The sequence below is a fragment of the Meleagris gallopavo genome, chromosome 6 (genome assembly GCF_000146605.3).
Source record: "Meleagris gallopavo isolate NT-WF06-2002-E0010 breed Aviagen turkey brand Nicholas breeding stock chromosome 6, Turkey_5.1, whole genome shotgun sequence".
NCBI lineage: Eukaryota > Metazoa > Chordata > Aves > Galliformes > Phasianidae > Meleagris > Meleagris gallopavo.
Genome location: NC_015016.2, coordinates 42,772,739 through 42,797,026, shown reverse-complemented (window position 1 = coordinate 42,797,026; position 24,288 = coordinate 42,772,739). Strand labels below are relative to the sequence as shown.

General features: G+C 39.7%; 1 protein-coding gene across 2 annotated transcripts in view; it reads left to right on the top strand.

Moving 5' to 3' along the window:
• Positions 1–24,288, top strand: part of MYRIP (myosin VIIA and Rab interacting protein) — a 189,312-nt gene that overhangs the window by 61,318 nt on the left and 103,706 nt on the right. For both annotated transcript variants that reach the window (XM_031553972.1, XM_031553971.1), the window contains exon 2: positions 22,977–23,198. In XM_031553972.1, coding sequence (XP_031409832.1) covers positions 22,977–23,198 — 222 coding nt within the window. The remainder of the gene's footprint in view (positions 1–22,976; positions 23,199–24,288) is intronic.

The following is a 24,288-nucleotide window of genomic DNA, read 5'->3' as shown; positions in this document are numbered from 1 at the left end:
TTTTTTGCTCTGGTACTAAAGTTGTGTAGATGTAACCCTTAATTCCAAAAGGCATGAGGAAAAGTGGATTATGAGAAGACTGCTATAGTTCCTACAGCCTGGAAAGGAAGACTTGGGAAATGTTTTCCATGTTTCTGGGACAGTAGGTGGAGCTGTTCATTACGCACTCAAAAACCTCCTCCTTGAAAAATGACAAACTCAAAAATGTGGTTGAGAAGCAGTTTTCATGTGCAATGATTGAATGCCATGCCCAAGCATCCCTGAGATGCTAATTCCTAACAGCCTGTCTGTTTAGAAAGAAGGTACGAATAAACTACTTGTGTAAACTCCTGCAACCTCTTGAGTGCAGCTCTGTCTGCCCAGACCTTATTGTACTTGCGCTCATAATTTTCCATGCTTACCAACTGAAGCAGTTCTGTCCTGATTTGACGCGTGATTTCTCAGTTCTCTGCCTTCTTACTGTGAGCTTACATAGATCTTTGTAATTCAGATTTCTGCATTTCTAATTTGATTCACTTAGTTATCATATAAGAATTTCAGGTCAGTTATGTCACAAGGGGATAATCCTGTTATGGAGGATGCTCTGAGAGTTTTCACACAGAACTTGCTTGCACATTCCCCCAGCTCCATCCCTGTTTGGTGAGCTGCTGCCTATGCTGTGCATGTATATTCTTGCTATTTTCTTTTGCCAGTGAGAGCCAGTAAAGCAATAATTGCAATTTCTTTTGCCAGTTTGTGCTTAATGATAACCTTTGGTATAAATGAACTTCTTTCATATAACAGCCTTCTTTCCAATGTTGGCAGGTGAGAATTTGTAGAGCAAGCATATAATTTAATTTTCTGCAGCGGGTAATATAGCAGAACATTACAGTACAACAATCAAGAGCTCAAGAAAGGCATAGCTAACAGTCTCTGTTTTCTTGGTGTTCTGCAGGACTTCAGCAAATGAGGCTTATTGGTGAAATTATCAGGTTTACAGGTGAAATAATAAACAGCAGTGCATCATTTGCAGAACCTCTGGGTTCTTGCCTAGTTAATTGTACACTCAGTAAAACTATTCTTGGAAACCAGAGACATCTGCTTTTGCAGAATTGCATTTCTACAGGCTGAAGTCAGGAATCAGAAGCTTGCAAAACAGCAGCAGCAGCTCAGCGTCTCATTTTAAACAATCTGAAATTGCCTAATGACTTCTAAAGTGAATTACTCAGTAATGGAAAAATAGCAGTGCATTGTTCATTATTGCTATTATTCATCTTATCATCAGTTCTGGAAGACTTCAGGATGTTCCACAAATACATGGTTGTATTTTATTCCAGTTATTTGACAGCTCCCGAGTAAATCAGTGATACTAGAATGCTTATTTTTGAAATACTTTTGTCATTTTATTAGAATGTGATTATTTTCTTAAAAGAATTTCCTGCAGGCATGTCACCTTTGATTTTGAAAATCTGAGTAAAAACATTTGGATGCCGGCTCAGTAGTTCTTACTATTATGGGAAAAACAAATCTGGCTGCTTAATGGAGGAGACTTTAGAAAACTTGATTAGTACCTAACCAATTTGTTAGTATTTGCCTGACTTTAAAAAAACAAAAACAAAAACAGAAATGATTTTGGAGATTTAGACTACCCAAGTCTCATACCAATTCAGATAACAGTAATCAAATCATTATTAATGATTTCTTTGGTCATGAAAACTGTAGGAAAGTAGGGGAAGTAGCCTATTCCTAGAATTGTCTGAGCACCCAGCCAATCTCAGATTGGATATTAGGAAACAGTTCTCTGGAGGAGTGTTGAGACAGTGGCACAGGCTGCCCAGGGAGGTATTGGAGTCACTGCCCTTGGAGGCGGTGAAGAAGAACCTTCACTGAAACAAGAAACGTGCAGATGTGGCACTGAGGGGCAGAAATTTGAGACATGATGGGTATGGGTTGATAGTTGGACTAAATGATCTTAGGGGTCTTTTCCACCCTTCATGATTCTGTGATTCTAATTCAAAACGAATGTGGAGTTTCATTGTAGAATGGACCTGTCATGACATTTTGATCACTTGTTTTGCAGTTCTATAATATGAGTGAGAGAACTTTCTTGTGTATTAGGAGATGTAAAGCACATCTAAAGTGGGGGAGAATAATTAATAAAAGTGAAATTTTTGTGTAGAGATCAGGAGCAAGCTTTCTTTGAGTCTGAGTCTTTCTTTGAGTCTTTGAGTCTGCTGTCTGAAGAAGAAGATGGAAAAGGAACAATCCAGGAGGACAGTCTGTTAATGACTACAGAATAAATATTTTGCATTCTTTCTTCTTTGGGAAGGTTTAGCAGAGTTTCCATGTTGGTCTCTCATTCCATGAGAATGTGCCTTAGCTGGAAGTGTCGAGAGTAAGTTTGAGACTAAAGGAAACAAAGCTACTGAAGGAACAGAGGTCAGTCTCCTGGACCAGATGGCAGTTGCTCACAGGTTCCAGAGAAACTGAAAAAGGAACTTGAATTGTGGTATGAAAGCTGTCTCCTAAATTGTTCTTGGTACCAGTTGAATGGATGAATTTGCTATGTGATGCCAGTTTCTAAAAAGGGATGCAGTAAGTGGGAAGCTGCTGACTGGAAAGTCTGGTTTCTATACTGAACAAATGGCAAAGTTAATAAAGAAAGTAGCTAGCCACTCTCACACCAGGAATGCTGGAGAGGAATTGACATAATTTTGGAGAGCTAAGGCACTCTTTGAAAATGTAGTAGAGCAATGAGGGAGCCACGAAGCGTGTGAATTAGGGCCATCAAGCTGCTGTACCACTCGTGGGATTTAAAAGTCTCTCAGTGAGTTCCCTTGCTGAAAGCTTAAGGAAACGAAGCTGTTGAGCAATAAGAGAGAATATATTTAATAGATTAACTACTCACTTTATAAAAATGGGGAAGGGAAAAAAACGGCACAAAATGCAATTAATGTAACTATTCTGGCTTATACTGGTTGGAAGAGCTCTTCCCATCCTGTGTTACCTTGATAATGGACATACGATTCGGTTACTGTGCAAACAAACAATCTCATTTTCCAAATTCCTGCTCTTATGAAATACCACCTTCCTGCATCCTTGTTCCTTAAGTGTTCTTCACAAGTATTAGAAAAGCTAACTTGTGCTTGAGCCATTTTGCTTCCAAAGCTATGGTCCTGATGTCTCTGCTGTAGTGGAAGAGAAGATTGTTCTCTCTCTTCTTAACATTTAAAAGGAGCTCATTCCACCGATTAGTATTGTTTTGATTCTATATTCTTAAACATCCTTTATTCTAAAAAAGAAATCATGTTTGTGTTCTTGATTTTAGGAACAGAAAACACAGCAAACACACACCAGCCTTAAGGCTGCTATAAATGTTAATGAAAACAGCGTGCATTAAGCAGTGCCGCATTTTAGTACAAGCCTTTGTGCCTCAGGCTGAGCCTCTCCTGAAGGCTTTTTGGATCCATCTGGAGCCTTTCACTGATACCAGTAAGGCTTTGCAAAGATGTAAAATTCTTCTTACTCTTTGTGTATCTACTTGAAGAGTTGGTGCCCAGCTTATGTGCTTCCTGTCATTGTTCTGCATTTGGAAGGGAATTTCAGCCGCTCCCTGGGATAGCTGAAGCTTTCTTTTCCTGCTGTTTCGCCCAAATGTTCGTAGCTGGTTTTGCTTAGTAGAAGTTCACAGGCTCTGTGACAGGATGAAAAATAGGACTTTTTTACAAGTACAAAACCATTTATTCAGGGCTACGCAGAGGCACAAAATGAGGCTTCCGAAGTTTCAGATTTTAGAATAGTTCTGATGACAAGAACTGTTTTCTTCTGTAGAAGCTTGTATGATCAGAGGAAACGTTAGTCTTCTGTTTTGAGAGAGATGGTTTTCTTGGACACATCCAAGTAACTTGAATAAAAGTTAGTTGGGCATGTGATGAGGATCCTTATGGTTCAGCAGATAATCTTGTAATAATCAATTTCAGCAAAACATTTTAATGTGCAGTGAAGTTTGATTGCAAGTAGTGTATGGCGTTGTGTTCTGATGTACTGCAAGGCCCCATGTTTTGCGTATGTTATTGTTATTTGGGAAGAGTATTTCAATGCTGTTGAGAGTGTACTAAAAAGCTGTTTAAAAAGGTGTTTGTTATATTATCCATTAATTAGTAAACTGAGAAATAATAAGGGCTGGAAACACTTAACATTAAAATTAAAGCATGTTTTCAAATCTGTAATGGCATTATCTCTAGCAACAAATCAAATTAGAAGACATCCATTTTGTATGTTTCTCAGAGCACTTTTCTCTTCCAGGTATGATGCTCATCTCCGTTTTATGAACAAAGAGCTCTTGGACTAAATAGTTGTATTATTAATGAACTGCCGACTTGTGTTTGATTTTAATAAAGCCATTCTTGTTTATTAAAATGTTTTAAAAAGCACACACAGTAGGCTTAACTTATAAACTCCAGGAGCCAGAGAAAGTTTCTAGTCTGGACTCATTTTACTGTTTGCTATGCCTAACTTCATAGGATTACTTTGATTTCTAAAAGCGTTAGAAAAAAAAATCCCATAAGAAAAGATCAAGAAAAGGTCATGATGCTATCAGGAGGCTAGAAATGAAAAGTTTCTGTAGATTACAAACTGCTGCTGAAATTATCAAATAGAAACAAATAATGAGTTTTCAGCTTTGGCAGGAGGAATGTGGGGCTTCATATTAAAGGACTATTGAGCTTATTTGTCATTGATTTGGAAATGGATGACAAGGTGTTTAGAAGGATTTAGATTAGGTAAAACCAGAAGTGCCTGCAAGTGTGTAGGTGAAACCTTTATTTCTGACTGTGGATTGGGGATGGTTCTTTCTCCATCTTTGATCTTATGTTGGACAATGCCACTTGAGTAGAGAAACTTACACTGCTCTGCTGTACTGAGTTTGAAAACTCATGGAAAATAGTTGGGTAGGAAGATGCCTAGACAAAAACTCAACTCATGCACAAGTTTTGGAGAACGCAAGTAGAAGGTAACGCCAGTGATAATTCCATTGTGCAAATCGGATGTACCTTCTTGCCAAAGACAGCCATTGCTTCTGATCAGAGAAGCAGTACTCAGATAATTGAGAGCTTTTGTTAGAAGCTTTTGTGTTAAAAGAAACATGAAGAGAAGTAAAGAGTTTAACTTAGAAAGCAGACAAAGTACAGGTTCATAGAATCAAGTGATCTTGCAGTTATTTTTTTATGTCAATCAGGACATCATCAAATTTACACTAAATATACCAATTATTTTTGCAAAGTTAGACTAAGGAATTAATTTTTCAAATAATACTGAGTTTCACATGTAGCAGAATTTTAAAGCAAACAAGCAAGCAACGAAATCCCACATTACATCTCCTTTATGGATCAACTCCGTTATGGACTTTCAGGAGTTCCAGTAACAGTGTTCACTCTTTGTGGAATGAAGATATTTCTGCAGGCAGAGAAGCTAGAAATAAGCCTTCTGTGTTCCAGTCACTCCTGCCTTTCTGGTTAGACATCTGTCTCAAGTGTTACTTGGACCTAAATCCTTCCTGGTTCTTCTGGAATTTACTTTGCAAAGCCAAAGTCCATTATTTCACAGCTGTTGGAAGAGGAAGCAGTACGAAGAATAGTGATCAGTGAGCAAAAATGGATATATATATATAATCTTAAAAATCTGTTACAGAACAGGATGCTGCCATGAGAAACTATTGTAGTGCTGATAGCAGGTTTGGATTATGTGCGTTTCAGAATAATAGGGTGGGTGAAATTTAATTCTGAGATTGAATTTTTAAGTGAAGGCTTGACAGAGAAGCTGTTGAGATAAATTGCTAGCTGTTGTTTAAACAGTTCACCAAACACAAGGAAAAACGGTTTTTAGAATACTTAAAAAGTCCCTGCAGTTCAGCAAATGCAGAAATCTGCATTCTGAGGGCCATTTAGGTACCCCAAAGAATAGAGGAATTGATAGCATTGCTGAATAACAGCACCAGGAGCACAGTGTGCAGTAAGTGGTCTGTATGTCACCCGCCTTAGAAGAATGCATGGGGCTGGCATGGAGAAGATATGGTTTATCACAGAAGTACAGTGATTAATTTATTTATTATGTACAATTAATTGCTTTGCTAGGAGATGTGACACTGTTGCAATATGATGGTAAATTTTTTGGTCTCTTGGCAATTAACAATATCAGGTGCTCTGCAGTCAATAAAAAATAAGGCACTGATGCACAGAAGAGTGGTGGAAGGCCTTAAGGGAGGCAGATGATTTTTAATTAACTCTGGTTGAGAATTTTGCTGGAAAAAATAATTGGAAATCTGGAGAAAAAAAAAAAAAGCTCTTAATTCAGAGAATTCACTTCTGTTTGGGAAAAAAAATAATCTGTTTTTCTGCTGCTTAATGACTTGAAATTCATCTGGGTGTAAATATAACGGGCAGTACATTTTGAGCAATAATTGAGTTAATGTGTGTTTTGCAAAGGTGAAATTTACTTGCAGGGAGCAGTGCTGTAATGAGACCTTCATGGTTGCTTTTCTATTAGCAACAACTGAAAATACGAAGTGAAATGGGATTCATTGCTGCTTAGTTTGGCCTAATGTAAATGAGGTGGATTTTCGTGGGCACACATCTGCACTACTGTGAGCACTGAGCAATAAGGATTGCATCAGTTGCCATGACGGCCCTTCTGGATGTGTCAGCACAGCCCCACATGAGGACCATTGCGTAGCCATTGCCGTTGAGCATTGTGGAGTGAATAGCTGCATTAGGAAAGAAAACAGGAAATGGAAATGGAGGGAAAAGGAGCAATAGCAAAGAGTCATAACAGCATGGAATAAGAGCTGAAGCCTTCATCAGACTTGCTTTGGGAGTGCACTAGGAGGTTGTATGCTTTGGTCCTTAGGAAGGCATGCTGTTCTCTGATCTTTCAGAAAAATTCTTGTGACACTGATGAAGTTTTCCTCATGTCAGACCCTATAAGAAATATATAATATAGTGTATATGGATATTGTGTGTGTATATATATATATATATTATACATATGCATGCACACATATTCCTGTACGCACACAAACACGTGGTAGGTGCTGACCTGCAAACAGACAGGGTAAGGAGGGGAAGTAACAGAAACTACTTGGCAGCTGTTCATCAAGTAGAAATATTGAAGCTCTAATAAGGGTATCCCAAGTAAAATGTGGAATCCTAGATGATGTGTTTTAGTATAAATGCGTTTCCAACCTAGAGAAAGAGATCCTCTATGTTAGAGGGTTATTTCTAACCTGACACGAAGAGAACATAACTTGAGCTTCTGAATTACATAATTTCTCTGAAAGATGGCATGTCAAACTAGTACATGTGAGAATAACTAGTGCTGGGATGCCAGAGGCATCTTTAGAAATACCCATCATGCTAATTAATCTCATCTCCTTTCATTTCTGCTAAGTAGCAGATTCTCTTATGTTTGCCATCTCTGAGTTATCAAGTAGGTGAATCGTGGGCTAACATCACTCACAGTTGGTCACTGGATTTCACAGTGAAGTTTTGTGGCTTATGCTAAATGGCTTGAATTATGTCCTTTATGTTCTGAAGGGCAAAGCTTCATCAATCTTATGTAGGAGGATCATGCCCCTAATTAAATTTAGGTTTCTTTTTTTCTATTTGTATTGAATTTTATTTTTTAATAGCATAAATCAGGAAGTCAAAATCAGAGTCATTTGTGCTCTGTTGAACAGATCATAAGATTTAGATGAAATACTTACATGCTCTCAGGGGTTCAGTTGGGTTTTTGGATGTTATAATTGGATACACACAAATATACAGGCGTGTAATGCATATTTTAAAGTGTTTATCCAATTTACGTAGCTTACTGCTTTCCTTGCTGCATCTGTATTTCTTTGATCTTCTACAAACTTCCCTTTATGTTCTTCTGATTAAATAATAAATCTGGGGATTTTTGCCCTGGTATAAATAAATATTTTAGAATCAAGGATTTTTAAGAAGTTGAAGTCATTAAAGACTTTTGAAATGATTTTCAAGAAACTTCCCAGCTGTGCACAATACAGCTTAAAGAAAAATAAGTTTATTTCAGTGCACTATTTTCTTTCACCTGGATATTTGTAGTATGTTTTCATTTATGGAAGAAAAGAATGCAGATATTCTGGATGAAGTATAGCGTGTCGAACTTAACTGATTTTAATGGGATGTGACAGCAGCTGATATTTTAACTGCTTAACAGTGCTGGGTAACAAAACTCTGTGCTTTTGAGCCTTTCAAATTTTGAGGCATGCAGAGAGAGAGAGAATAAAACAAATAAGAGACCTGATTTTCATGAATAGCCGAGCCATGAGTTAAAATCACTTCCTTCAAAGCATCTGTCATTCTACATCCCGTATCTGAGGAGCCAAAAATCTGGTCTTAATCATCCAGCTCAAATTCTGTACAGTGGATAAAAGGTACAATTTGATGTTTGTGTATACAATATACCTGTAAGTGTTCATATTGACACACAGACCCTGTGATGAGCACGTAATGAGGATTTGAATGAGAACATGTTATTTTAATACTAATGAAGTATCACTGCAATAAGAATTTAACATTTGTACTTTATTTGCTGAGCTTTTGATTTTAGACTTACGTGATTGAAAGGATTGAAAAATTTAGAAAGTAGTTTGGAAAAACTCGTGCTGAACAGACACTGTGGATAATCAAACCTTATAATGAGATACTGGGCTTTTTGTTGCTTGGCTTTGCTTGCTTGTGCCCTGGAGCTTAGCTGGGTGCTGTGTAGCCAATAAATCTCTGAAACCGCAGCTTGCTTTTAGAGCATCACTGAAATTATTGAGTGTTATTTGAGCTTAGTCTATTTATTTTCTACCTGATGACAATCTGTCCCCTGTGAGCCTTCAAACCGATGCAGGAATGGTAATGGTGAGAGCAATGGCCATCCTTTTCTTTTCTTTTGAAGTGTCCCTGCTTAACCTGAGGCAGCAGAGTTTGCGTGCCGTTTGCTTACAGCAGGCTGTCCCGAGGCACTCAGCTGCCCTACAATCTGTCTGCATCTGCCGCATCCTCCCTGGAGTTGTATTCAGCTTGTGAGGCATTTAGTGTTATCAAGCATACTGGTTTTCTAAGCGTGGGCCCTGCAAGGTCCCCTTTGACAGTGACACTGGCATGGTGACGTGTGATAGAGGCAAAGCCAAAGTGGATGCAGTGCCCACTGGCCTTGGAGGTTTCTCTTTTCTTGTGGCACACACAGAAGAGATCACCAATCTGTTCCTTTAATTTTTCACCAAGCAGCTCTAGCTGAAGAACTGAGGTTGCCTCATTGCTTGAGCCGCTGTAGTTATTTCCTCAATATCTCTTAACTGTGAAAAGTAGCATCCTTGCTGGAAGTGATGTGTTCTGCAACACGCTTACTTTTTCTCTGCAGTGTTCCATAGCTCACGGTGTTCAGTCTCTAACTCAGGGATCTGGCTTTGTCCTCTGTTAGCTGACTTGGGTGCAGTTGGGAAGGGCATGCAGCATCGTGGTGCTCAACGTGGACAAGTCAGCCAGCTGCCTTTCCTGCTTCAAGTTTCTATGCTATGCTTAATTTCCAGTGTGTGGTCATATTGCCCAAGTAACTATGGGTTATGTCTATATGCAAGACAGATGTAGCAGCAACTGCAAAATAACTGTGCCCTAATAGGGCTTGACAAAGCTACGTTTCATTTCACTGCTTACTTTACACAGCATCAAGTAAAACAGAGTTCAGCCTCAGTTGTTTCAATCTCTGTGAGCTTTGGTTTGTGTGATTGTAGGAGAGAGATCAGCTTGTAAAGACTCAATTTCACATCTTGTGGAAAATAAGGTTCACTTCTCCGTTTCGGTTTCTTGATTAGAGTTTAGAATTTCTAGTGGATATTTCTGGATATGAAAGCTTCTGGACAAATGATTTTATTGTTCAGAGGAAGAACAACTTTGAATGTGACCAGAGTTAATCCTGCTTTACTCCTTACTTGCTTTTGTTTTCATTTCACCATTACAACAGCATTGGTCCCTTGTTGCTTCTCCTCAACTATATTATTTTAACTCCAGTCAGCTTAGCATCTCTTGCCCATCCATATGCTACACCAGAACTGGTGATATCGAGATTCACTGATAAAGTTTAGGTATCAAACATGCATCCTTCTCCCTTGAGCATTACACTGTGCATTCTGAATGTCCTGGCATTGCACAGCATTCAGTTGTTAAGCATGCTAGTACCTTTACAGCTGAGCTTTGTTTTCTTTTGTTATATAACTGTACCTATTCCTACATGCATAGGACTTACCAGAAAGCTATTTCATTTCCTTTCTGCATTTAGTGATGCTGAATCATGAAGGCACTCCATTTGAATTCCTAGAAAGCCTTTCCCCCGGATGTCTGGCTTCCTTGATCCCGCTCAGCAGAAAAACAAGACTGAGGTCCATGACTAGTTCATTATTGAAAGCTTTCTGTGCCCTTTGTGGAGTTCTGAGGTTCAGGAGACGCCTTCTCCAACAACAATGCAATGGAAAACAGGAAGAAGTTGGGAAGCTCTGAAAACTGCAGAAACGTGGGAGGTGGGATTGCAGAAAGATTGGTGGAGAACTTCCTTTATAGAAGTTTAGGTGCTGGAGTTGATAATTTGATGAACGCTTCCCATGCCGAAATATGTACCCTAAGGTCTGAGCTGGTATTTCAGGAAGGCTGGAGATGGATTCAGCTTTTAAAGTGGGCTGGGAATCTAAAACGTGTATTTGAAGTGCTCTAAGTATTTGGCCTCAGACTGTTGGTGGCACTGTTCAGAGAGTGAACTGAACTAAAATCATGGGAATCCGTTAAACTTCAGTGATTCAAGAAAGGAGAAAATATCTCAGATGTAGCAACCTTCTCCATCACTGCTTGCGTGTTTTACTCATATAATAAAAGAGAATTGCTAAGTTTTAATTGGTTGCTGGTCTCAAATAGCACTTTTTATAAATCAGCAGCTCTTCTCAGGGCTGCTCTGATTTTATAAGTGAAGCTTTGATATATAAACTTTCGATCATTGTCTGAGCTTTTGTTTTCTCTGCTTTTGTAGTTACATGAAGGAATTTGTTACACTGGTCATATTGAAAGCTTTTCCTTTTTTTTGCTCGTGATTTGAAGTTTCTGCACATTCCAGTTTGTATCTTATAGCTCAAAAATATTGAATATTGCTAGTCTTTTGTTTTATTTGTGCAGTTGCTATTCTCAGTAAAAATAACTGACTGCGAGTCAAGATTTTTAGGGGATTTTTCCATTTTGCTGCAAGTACTAAAATACTTTCTTTTTGTGTGTTTGATTTATGTGGATTGCAGTAGTAGCTGCATTCTGCACCCTTGTCCTACAGGGATGTTTTGAAAAATGTCTAAGAGTAAAGTACAGAATTGAGTATTGTATAGCCCCATAGGCACAGAAAACCATCATCTTGCTATCTTCCGTTTGCCTGTGGTTTTCTTACTCTTGGCAGAACATAAGTGGCTGCTGGTTTGCTAACAACTGACACTTGAAAGCATCCTTCTTTAGCCCCAGCCAGAGGGATAGCTACTTGACTTTTGGTTCATCTGGCCTCAGTTTGACACTCTGTCACCTTGTCTGAGTTTACTTGGAATAAAACCTTTTCTAGCATGATTGTGCTACAGCCAGAAAATACATAAGCGTGCTGTGAAAGTGTGGCACTGTAAAAATAAACAGACACAAAACCAAGAATTGCTTTGATACATGGAGGATGAAGGGAAGGGAAGAAAATTTAAAGAGTTTGTAGGGCTGGAGGGAATAGTATTTATTCTGTGCTGACACTGTAAAGGAGCACTGAGATAGCAGCCATGTATACATCCAGCATGGAACCAATGGGTAAGTGCTTGCATGATTTTAGGACAGTTTTAGAGGAGATCTCTGCTTGCTTTTGCCTTACCCTGTAAGAATCAAGCTAGTCACTCCTTAGCCTTTTTACATGCTTGCAACTAAACATATAAAACCAAGCTGAGTGATCCAGTTATTAAAAGTAAATACCTATTTTGTCAGCACTGGAATTCTACTAATTAAATTAAATAAGAATTATTACTATGGTTCCCATTGGTAGAGCTTCCTGCACTTGGAGTTTAATTTAAATGCACTTCCTTATTTGTTATAAATCAACAGATATTTCAGTTGTGGAGACATTCCCCTGTGACCACTTAATTATGTGAGTTTTGTAGTCCTGCATTTATGGAGATGCCAGTGCTTTTGTGCTCAGGTTATTTTTTGAAATATTGGTGTTTCATATTTGTTCTTTTTTTTCTTTTTCTTTCTTTCTTTCTTTGAGAATAAATGTTTATTTTGGGGAAGGAATTTTTGCTTTTAACCCCTTTATCCCTTTAATTGGGATTGCAAATCACTGTCATATATGAGAAGCAGCTAACTAGGGTGACTGTACATCAGTGCAGCTCTATGGAGTGGTGTGTTAGGAGAGGATTTTCCAGTCCAACAGCTGAGCTTACAAGGGAGCTGCATTTGCCAAGGAACAAAGTGGTTTGGTGCAGTTTTGGTTTATGACCATGTTCTCATAGCGTTTCAGGCTGCAGGTACAAAATATGAGGATTGACTCCTTGTTCTGTCACTCCATCCACCTCGCCATATCACAGGGCTGGTGGAATTCCTGGAGTAATCAACATCAGCTGATGCAACCCAATTGTAAACTCCACTCCACTGAGCAGATCCAGCTCCAGACCAACGAATCCCACCCTGATACAGCTTGAGCAAGATGGGAATATTTAACTCAGGGAATCAGAGCACCTTCCCTGAAGTAAACCTACTGAACCAAGTGCTGTGTTTGGTTCAGCCAACCGATCTGCCTTTGGTGTGCTGAGTTACCTGCTCCTTCTGACAGCCAGAAGGACTGTGCAAAGCAAGGGAACCATGTCTGGGTCTGAATGTGACTTGAGCTCCATATAAGTGAGATCTCTTCCATCTGCTGCTTATGGAGGGAGAAAGATGCATGGGGAAGGAAAGAAAGGTTTCAGAGATCTGAATGGCAAGATCCACGGAAGAACTGAGTAATAGTACTGGTAACTCCTTTTTACTAAAGAAGTCACTTTCAGAGCACAGCTTGTCAAAGCACATCATTTTAAAAGCACTGAAGAATCTTTTCCAAATATTCAACATCTAATTATCTTCCTGAAAATATTTGTTCTTCTCTTGTGGGAAAGGCCACAAGGTACAGCCTTCTGTATTTTGGGGAGATGAGATGTGAAGAGTACTAAGTAGGGGAGAATCCCAGCCTTTACTTGCAAGAGTTACTGAACAATGTTTTTTTTTTCTGTACGAGTACGCACTCATTCACACAGACATAGAATAAAGCTAATACCTGCAGCTTTAAGCTGCAAAATAAAGATCATTAATTCCTAAATAAATTCCAGACTATTAGCTTTTCTTATTATTTGTGGTGGCTCACTGATTTCTGTTCCCTTCATTACTCAGTAACCCTTTCGATGTTAAAATATTAGTATGCTGTTGAATTTGCAGAGCTATAATAAAGAGCTTCTGGATTAAGTTAGGAGATATTATTTATGAGATATCTGAAATGTTGTAGTGGGGCTAGATGGAGACTGGGTCTTTGGTAAACACTCCTGTTACTATAGCAGTAGCATATGCTAACTCTTTTCAAAGGACTGCCTTAGATATGTGTTTGAATGGGAAGGTGCTGTCAATATTTTCCTGCCCTCTGCCCAGATTTGTCAAGTTTGTTATAAGGAACAGGCTCTTGCTTCTAGAAGGTGTTAATGTTGCTGTAAAACATGCTGTGGTAACATAGGTTAAATACAAAATGCTTTCTCTGGGAACAGATTCTTTTGTCTGCCGAAGTACTGTCTTGAGTACAGTAGAGGTATATAGTAAATTGAAGCTTGTGTGTCTTTGTCTTCAAAAAGATAAAACCCACACTGATGCTGCAACCATTTCTATACTTAAGGAAATCATTATTTATAGGCCTAAATTTACTAAAAAATAAAACTATTTGGATAGTATATCGTAAGTAGAGTATCTTAAGGCAGTGTTTACTGTGCATTAAAGAGCATGGGCAGCATGAAGAGAAGTTAGATAGGGAAGTGTGCTTAGGGGGAGCTATGCACCTAGAGCCCTATCAAAAGTACTCAGGTAAGTGATACAGCCAGCAAGCAATTTGCTCTGACACCAGTTCTTGGGGACCTCTTCCTTTGAGGCTTTCCTTTTCCCTTCTGCTTGCTTCTTGTTATGCTTAGGGCTTTTGTGGCTGTTGAAGGAAGTGGAAAAATAACTCTTGGAGTTTGGCAGTGGTTTGCCAGTGTTGCATTGCCTGCTTTCCAGTGCTTCTGACCCACTGGGGCAGCTGCAGTTGGTACAGGAGGATGGGACCAGCAGCCTCACCAGGTGGAAGCCCCCAGGTGCGTAGCATTGCTCATCTCTGCATGCAAGGTGGGATGGATGTCTTCGTGTTGCATTTAGCACTCTGTGCAGCCTGTTCCCATAGCAAGCCTTGCTGTTCATTCTGCTATGTGTTCTTCCTTATTCTGCTGCGTGTTCTTTGGGAAAGTTCAAGGAAAATTCCCTTTGGTTTCTCATGAATAGGGAAGTAAATAATAGTAACTCGGTGACAACACGAGTTAGTGTAAATGTTTGTAGGTCTGTGTTGCTGGAGTCCCACCAGGAGGAGGGAATGATGACTCACAGTGAACATTCAGAGTTTCTCAGAGGTAGCGTCTGTGTTGTTCTAGCTGGGCTGCAAGTTGTGTTTCATAAGGTCAGGCTTGGATGGTGCTGTGGAAGGAGCCCAGGAAGAAGAAATGTTGAATGTAGTAAGTGTTTCTGTTCTCAAAGGAAATCATTTAAGTTGATGCAAGCATGAATTTGGATAACTGTCGGTGAGAGACTCGTGGGTGCCACCGGCCTGCAAACAAGGTATCACACAAGTATGATGGAAAAGAGTGTGCATTTTAATAATATTTTCACTAACTTTTTATTTGTTCTTTTTACGATGCCTTGGTCTTGAGAATGCTTCTCTGTACTTATTGCTCTGGTACAATCAAAAGGGATAAATAAAGTTCCTAGCTTCAGATGTCCTTCTGCTGCAAATCAGGGCCTGCTGGGGCAAACATGGAAGTCTCCAGTGAGAGAGGCATGGGGCCAGATGCGGTATGATGTGTGACAATTGGCAGGAGGAGTGCAGACAAATGCATTCGTTTAATGCTTTCATTTCCTGTGCTGATTATGAATGCACAATTAAATACTTGGAGGAGAAGGGAGTTGGTCAGTGTGAAGAGAAATTCAGTTTTTGTCCCTTTAAATTAGATGTGCCTTTAACTCTGTTATTACTTTTTCTTCCCGCTCTATTACAAGGACAGAGAAGTCAGGATTGGATAGGTGACAAAATGCATTACCTTGAGCTGTGAAATGGTAAATAGAGACAGTGACTGATGCAGAAATAATGCATTTTAGAGGCTTTTAGAGCTACACTTTGCTGAATATGTAGGATAAATGCTTAATAGATGTTGGGAATATAGGGAATAGGTAGCTGTTAGGCTCTGGAGTTTAACAGGACAAATCAATAACTGCTTATCACAAGTAGTTTGTGCTGTCAGTTCAGTGCAGTTCTGTAGACTTCTTGATATCTCTGGAAATGATTTGGGAAAAACATTCAAAAACAAAATAAAATTCTGCTATAATTACCTTAGAACATGCAAGAAACACTGATATTAGTATTAGAAGGATACTAAAAAGGTGGTAGAAAATGTGCTTCAGGGAGAGCAAAGTGACATTTATTGAGACTAAATGAGATAGTAAATGTTTACATAAATATAAATCACTGTGTAAGATGTGGAAAATAAAAAGCAGGGAAGGAATTAGAGAAAGGTAGTAAACCTCTAATGAGGTTTTACCAGCTTGTTAGGATGTTTGATGGAATAGTACATTGTTGAGTTACATTTTTGTACTCTTAACAGGAAGGTGTCTCAAAATACTAAAACAAACATTAAACAAAGCTATTTTGTAGACAGATCTGGGTGATGTGGCATGTACACATAAAATTATAAACTAGATGAAAACTGGCTGCATGGGAAGGCTCAGACAGTGGTGGTGGGTGCCTGACTGGTCAGCAGCAGCATTGCGTCTTGGGGAGTGATAATGTAGTAGGGCTAATTTGCTTTAATGTCTCCATTCATGTTCTGGGCTGTGAGATGCGCCCACATTCTTCAGGTCCACAAACAGGAGAGGAGGGATCCTGAAAGGGTGGAAAAATGAGCTGGGAACCTCCTGAAAGGGCAGTACCAGGCCCTGTATTTTGAATGAAGCAAGCCCATGCAGCAGTTTGGCTTTGGGACTGGCTGTCCAGTGATAAGTTCTGCAGGAGGCCTACCCGAGTAGGTACCTCAATATACAGTAACTCAGGACATGTTTTTCTTCCATTAGTTTTTCCATTTGCTCTCTGGATCTCCACTAACTTCAACATTCACTGTGCTCAGTGGTAAGCATCAGTACAGATATAATAATGCCCAGGATTTGACTTGGAGGTCCTGAACCTGTCCCAAATACCTGTCCCAAAAGCATCTCACTTCAGAACACCTATCCTGTCTGCAAAGTAGTCTCTAGCTGAGCTAGGAGGGTGGAAGGGAAAGAAGAACTAGGTGTTAGAAGTAAAGTGTCAAAACCTGGATAAATTTCCACGTGTTCCCTGTGGCACTATAGGAACAGGAAGGCAAAAGAATCCATACAGCATTGATTCTTGGAAAAGATCATTTCAGCTTTCATGTAGAGATCTCTGATGTTGCCAGAGCTTCCCAGAATATCTGCTCTGTAGCTTCAGACTTGCTTCTCCCTCTCTGCTCCCCTTGCATCCGGAGGGTTTCAAAACCTATCAGTTAAGTGTAGTACAGAGTCTGTCCTCCTGTGAGAGCCAATTTGGCAAAAGAAAATGGAGTTAAATGCAATCTCTTGACAATTTAAAGGTTTATAGAGTGAGAGGAAGGAATTTAAGATAATACCTGTATACTGTTTATTTCATTTAACTACACTCTGGCATGTCATTTCCATTTGGTGACAGACACTGATTGACAGCGCTAGCGTCAGCAAAAGAAAGGGAAACCTCACTTAAGCACCCCTAGCACAGTGTATACAGAGTACCTGTGCACACTCCACCCTTACCTGAAGCAGCATCACCAGGGCATAGAAGTGCTAACAGATTAGGGGAGAGCCTGGTACAAGAAGGAGGGCATTGGTATGGGGCAAGTGAGCCACATCTAATCAGGTGCCAACTGGGGCTGCTCTCTGTCAACTTGGTCTTCACAACATTTATTTTGTAGTATTTCATAAGAGATACACAGGTGCTAATGCAGCTCTTTTCCCATTATCAGAAATGTTGACAAATATAAAAGAAAAAAAAAATGAAGAAGAGAGAAAAAACACTTATTCAGCTGCATGGAGCATCAGTACCGTGATGCTGTGCTGCCTGTGTCACTGGGGTAATATGGAGTCCATTCAGCCTCCAGGTGGTTGTTGCAAAGCCTGGTTTAAAACAAAAAGTACTCAAGTAGGTTTTTATTCTTGTCTATCACTTAACCTTAACTAAACATAAGCTATCCCAAGCTCCTAAATACCTTGTTATCCAATGAGACCTCTGATGGCATTAAGGTTGCATGCCAGTCGGCTCACCTTTCATCAATCTGCTCCTGTTATGACTCCCTTCATGGTGTTCACGCCGTTGGTATCCATGTGGTGAGTGCTCCTGATGTAGAGGTTTTCATAACTAGTCCACCATCAGTCAATATTAAGAATTGCTATTGATTTTAGAACATCGCTACATCAGTTCTGGATGCTTTTAAAATTCTTGTTTGTTGGGCCCATTCCCTCACGTACCGTGCATGTGGATGCTGCTTCCACTATTTCCAATATGAACATCACTGACCTTGCTGTATTCATTCACACTTTACAGCTACTTAATGAGAGAAAAGTCAGCCCAGCTCCCATACCCACTAGTATTCAGTCTGAATGTACAGTAGTCACTGAATCTTTACATCAGTTTTTAATGGCAGCAAGCTGTCATCCTAGGCCTTTTGAGTTAAGTGGCAAAGGCAAGACTTGGACAACAATTTTAAAGAGTTTAATGGGACATTATCATCAGTTAATACATAGACAGGCACCGTCTTGCTCCTACTTCAAAAAAGAGGACAAGAACAGTGAAAAGGTAAGTTTTGATAGGAGTACCCAAAATTTTATAGAAATGAATAGCTGAAGGAGAAGGAAGTGCCTGAAGAGATACTAGTGAGATAGTGGATAGAAGAATGCAGCTTCAGTTAGATTAACTTGATTCTGAAATATTCATCATACAACAAGTATGATTGCAAGATACAACAAGTGGTTTTCTGATAACAATTCATGAGCCTCTTAATGCTTGAATGCTGAGGTGGTGCCCCCTTCACTCCCAAAAACTATTTTTTTCTAGTTTAGAGAGATTTTTAAGATTCTTTTTTCCTTTCTTTCTATCCCTGTTTCTGGTGCACTCCTACTACCTAATCCTCCTTGCGGCTCTGCTGCTGCTGCTGGAGTGACATCCATTTACAGATGAGAGGGTTGTTGCTTCCATGGGTTCCCTATCTGCAAGGAGAGCATTTGCATGTGTTGTAACATGGTTTTTCAACAGCACCAGCAGCGTGTAGAATGCTGATAGGCATATGAAGTGTTAAATACACCACGAGGCACAACTGTGACTTGTGTTGGTAGATCCTTTTTAGGATAATGAATTAATTTGGCATTTACTTCAAAGGCACGGTGCTCACACTTGGCATTGCATTCACCTGGATATCCACTTCTAGGGAGAAAAAACACAAATCAAGGCTTTTATACGTGTAGCAGTGATTTTTTTTTAACCTGTTTTTCAAGCATATCCTAGATTTCCTTCCAGCTTATTTTAAACCTCACGGCATTATCTTAGTGTGGTGAGTTGGCAAGTTGTGTATCGTTGTTAATCTGGAACTTGCAGCTCCACCTGCTCCAGCCCTTGAGCAGTAAACAAAGCAACACCTCAAGGGAGGCACACAGGGCCTTGCAGGATTTCAGATTCCCTTACTGAAATACAGAGCAATTGCAGCTGTGGAGCTGTGTGAATATCGAACTGTGGCTCAGAGAAACAACAAATGCTCTTCTATGAATATTAGCTGTAAATTTGCTGCCTGCAAAGATAAAATAGTGGAGAGGACTATATGGTCACTAATGAAAGATGCTGTAAAAGTGTTCTTTCAATATATGGTTTCTTTGGAGCAAATGATTTCGTTATTGCCACAGTGTGTTTTATGATTACAGCAGATACAGTTCACAAACCAGCAAAGCAAAGTGTCATACTCACAAATGTGGTGGAAAAAAACACGTAGTGGTTGAAGAGGAGAAGAATACTACTGACCCTCAGCATGTAATAGCAAAATCTAGATCCAAACCAGTCTGCTAAAAAGTTTTCCTCACCTGACTTTTTGTGCAATGACATGCCAGAAGGAGTCTATTACTCGGAACATTGACTGAAATACTCATAAATTCAGTATTTGTTATGCAGGCCTTTGGAAAATCTGAATAGGCATCTGTGTAGTTTGGAACTTATAATTCAAGGCCGAGTTCTTTGACAGAATTAGTCTTGGTGACAGATGTGTTGCGTGTCCTTCTTCAGTTCTTATGTATTTAAAGGCAACGGGTGAAATACAGCCACTTGAAATAGAAGATGAACTCTAGTCTTAGATTCATTCACACAGCAGGAGTTCTCATCTCCGCAGATTCTCATTGCTGCGTTGCACATAACCATAATAGCTGCATCTTCAGTTGTGACTTGAGTGATGGGGATCAATTCTGTCATTTCTGGTTCCTACGCTTCCACCTTCTTCCCCGGAGGTTTGGTTTTGTTTTGTTTTGTTTTGCACTGCCTTATTTATGTGCGTATTTTACACACCCATGAATTGCATTCCCTACCTGAGTATGGAGAGGGAAATAGATAGATGGGAGTGCACACGCATTCACCCTCTTTGCTCAGTCCTTTCTCTTTATCTATGTCTTGTTGAGGAAAATGACGTTGCTTGGGTTGGAAAGGTGAAAGCTTGTCATGTAGATCCTGACCTGCCTCTTAGAAAAATTTGTCTCATGTATGAGTGACTTCCATCCTCCTGTAAGTAAATGAGAGGATCGGTGTCGCTGACCACAGCCTTTTCACCCTTTCCTTGGACAATTGTTATGATCCTTTTTCTTGCATCAAGTCGTTCAAACGTCCTGCAGGGAAAGACTGGGGCTTTCAAAAGTGTACCTCAGGTACCTTGAACTTCACCTTGCACCTCCTGAATTTAAATGCCACAGACTTTCAGTTTATTGAGGTTGAAGCTCACGTTTACCTTGCTCAATTCATGTGCAGGTGAGTTTTTTTTAAGTATTGCTTAACCAGACCCTACTGTTCCCTTTGACCATATAACTTACATCGAAGCGGGCAGATCCAGTTACGTGCCAGTATTTACTTCACAGAATCATAGAATGGTTTGGATTGGAAGGGACCTTTAAAATCATCTAGTTCCAACCCCTGCTATAGGCAGCGACACCTCCCTCTACACCAGGTTGCTCAAAGCCCTGTCCAGCCTGGCCTTGAATGCTTCCAGGGAGGGGGCATCCATAACTTCTCTGGGCAAAGAGAAGTGTGTGAAGAGTAGTCTTTTGGCTTCAATGACAAGCCCTTTTGACTGTCCTTTTAGCTGTTGGACTCCTAATATAAACTAGAATGCCCTCTGGGGGAGGTAATATATGAGGGGCTTCATTTGTTAAAGCTGTTACATGGATGAGCATCGGTTTCTTTTCTGTACTGCCTGGTTTCTTGTGGAACTGAGGCTTTTTCTTTCATGCTTTTTCACTGCCTGCCTCCCCAACCCTATCCTATTGACTTTTTGCATCCCTATGCCAATTTTATTCCTGTTTAACTGTGAGGCAGATGCCTTAATGATATTAAGGTTCTACCCCTGTAATGAATGTTGGCAGCTGGATAGAGGAGAAAGATGTAATTAATGCCTATGCTGATGAAAAGGCTGCAGTGTGTGCTCAGCTTTTTTTAGGTATCAGGCTTTATTAGCTGTGTTGTGAACAAAACTGCCTGGTTTTATACTGTGCAAGCATCGTTGTAGTGTTTTAGTAGGTGGCTTTGCTTGTGTGGTTTATCCTGCTGTATGTGTAAGAGTCCTAGGAAGGGTTCAAAAGACCACTGAGCATGCAGGGTAGCACTACTCAGTATCAAGGAGTTGCTCATTCTGGGAGATAAATAGAGGACAAAAATCTCTTCTCACTGCTCCTTCTGACTTCAGCTTCTCAGGTCTGATTGTCCCGTATAACCTGCAGGGTAATTCTGCCCTTTTACACGAGGAAGCCAGTTTAACCTATGTAATTCAGACTTTTCCTCTCATGTGTGATAATCTCCTGCATTTTTCACTTTTAATCGTCCTATAAAAGTGTGCAGAAATAAGAAAAGTTTGCCATCTGAACAAAGGTCATAACGATTCTTTGGTTGAAACTCTGATGGTCGTTTATTTGATTTCCAGCAGGTGGTCTAAGATGGCCAAGCCTTTGTGTTGGGAACAAACAACAGAAAAATACATTGAAGCTTAAAATTTATAAAAGATTTGTATTTGGAATACAGTTAAATATGATGTATGCATGAGTTCAGAAATTACATGCTGTAGAACATTACCTTAATTGCCTTTTAGACTTCAAGTTTGGAATAGATCTGTCAGACTTTCATAAAATAAGCTGTTTGTATTTGAATTATGAACCTAAGGCAGAAATGACAAATGAGAAGATGCAGAGCCTACTCACGTGAGTCTTTTTAGCATTCCGGGCTTGGCTCTTAATGGCACATACAGATGATCTTGGTTGAATTTCTGAATAAGTGCTCGGTAAGAGTATTCTTTTTTCCTTCCATAGCAAGCTATTTAAGTGTTAATTTAGATGCAAGTCCCCATGTCAAGGCTGTGTTCCTGCAACTTGTTCCTTCTCTTGTGATACCCTTAGGGTTGGGGACTTTTTTTTCTGACTTCCATGTTACTCCAATCTTATAAGTGTTTCTAATCAGCAATTGGAAATAGTAAGTTAGCTACCACTAACTGAGAAACAGAAAGACAGAATATATATATACACACTCTGTTGTTCTAGGCTTCTTCTACCATGATTTTCATTAACAGCGACTTTTTTTTCCCTTTTAACATAGAGACTAGCTGTGAATACCAGTAACTGTCTACTTGCACAACTGTTTGTTCAGACATTTATTATTCATCTCGTGGAATAGATTGCCTAATCTGTAATAAATAAATAAAAGCACTGTAAAATGGAAGATAACAAATTAATGAATGCCCCACATAAAGTCTATCTTTTTTATAAATGAGCTCTTCTGTTGGAATACAGACAACTCAAAGGATTGGCAAACATTTTCACAACCTTTGCAGTTGGCATAGTATGGGTCTTAACAAAGAAAAACACCCGTATCTCTCTTAAGAAAGAAGCATGTGGTTAACTTCCTTGACTGGGCTATTACAAATAATGAGGTAGATCAGAGCAAACTTAGCACTTTTTGTTGTCAAAACTATTGATCAGTAGTGCTTTTTATTACTGCACACCAAGTCCTTTGACTGCCATAGGTTGATTTGTGATTCACAGAGTGCTCTGAAAGCAGCCATGTCTTTTCAGATGCCATTAGGCCTTTGTGCAGCTGGAGGATGTGGAGCAGCAGCCTGGCTTTGCACCGGGTTCTGTTGCTGGAGCTGAGTGGAGGAAGCTGGTTTGCTCTGAGTCACAGCCCAGAGTTTGTGTGGGTCAGAGAATATAGGAGCTTTTGCTTTGCAGTTCTGGGTTTAAAATATGCATTTTTAACATTTATTTTACACCTGCAAAAGTTACAACATGAGGACAAGGGAAGAGGAGAAAGGCAAAGATTTATACTTTTGTTTCTTCTTGTTGTTGTTTCAGCGAAATGAAGCAGAAATTGGATGAAGAGGGTAACAAGTGCAGCATCCTTTCCAAGCAGCAGAAGTTCAACGAGCACTGCTGTATTCGCTGCTGTTCACCTTTCACATTTCTTATCAACAGCAAGCGACAGTGTCAAGACTGCAAGTACAACATCTGCAAGAGCTGCAGCTCTTACCAGAAGAAGGAGAAGGCTTGGATTTGCAGTGTCTGCCAGCAAGCAAGGTAGGGACCTATTGTTCAACAACCTGTGGAAAGCAGCTATAGCCTGAGCCACACTTTTCCCTGTGTCTGTTGTAAGTAGTTAAATCTGATGGGATGGGACATGAAGTACCTGTTGATGGAGTGATTAATTTGTCCCTGAGATGTGATGTGCCTGTTTTTCTAGGGGTTAATTTGTTCTGAGAATGTTTGGCTACCTGTTGCATTTCCCAAGCTTATTTCTCTGGACTGATGAATCAGCACACACTAATTAGACACAGCTTGTACAGGGCTGTGATCTTAAATGTCTAAGTGACTAATGTAAGCTGAGAGCAGTTAATTGTTTTTCAACAAATCCACTGATAGGTGAGAGGAAAAGGAATGACCAGATAATTCAGCTGCAAATGTCCTTTGGAGTGCATTTCCTAATGCTGGCTTGTTGGTGGAGATGCTTTGAGCTCACTTTGGCAAATAACAGTACAAAACAGCAGGGCAACTTGTTATAATTCTTAATGTTTGTTAAGAAAATGCTACCAGGCTTGTGTTTGCAGGTGGTTTTCTCTTTCACTCTTTTGAGGCTAACATAGCCAACACATTTAAAGTCAGTATCGGGAAACCAAAGCTAATCCAAGCATAACAGTATAACAGCAGCAAAGTGACTGCTCCTTGGAGCATGACTGTGATAGTCACAGAATCATAGAATCACAGAATATCCTGGTTTGGAAGGGATCCAGAAGGATCATTGAGTCCTTGTTTGCTATTGCAGGCCAGGTACCAAAAACAGCTTCCACGGCACTGACATAACATGTATTCCAAAATTCTACTCGGTCACGGTAGGTGAAATAGCTTGAATCCTCACAGTTTAATTTTGAACATTGGTGACTAAAATAACTGAGCAAATGTGACAGAATTGGCTGGAGAACAGAGGATAAAGGCAAAAGTTGGTTCACTTTCCAATGCTGTAAAATATTCCCGTGTTTACCAAGGACTAATATTTGCTTCTCATCGACACCCACTTGAATTTTAAGCTTTCACATCATATTGTTGAAAGAAGCATGTGCCCTTTGAACCAGGGTATTAAAATCATAGGGTTTCCAGGTGAGTGATTCTGTGT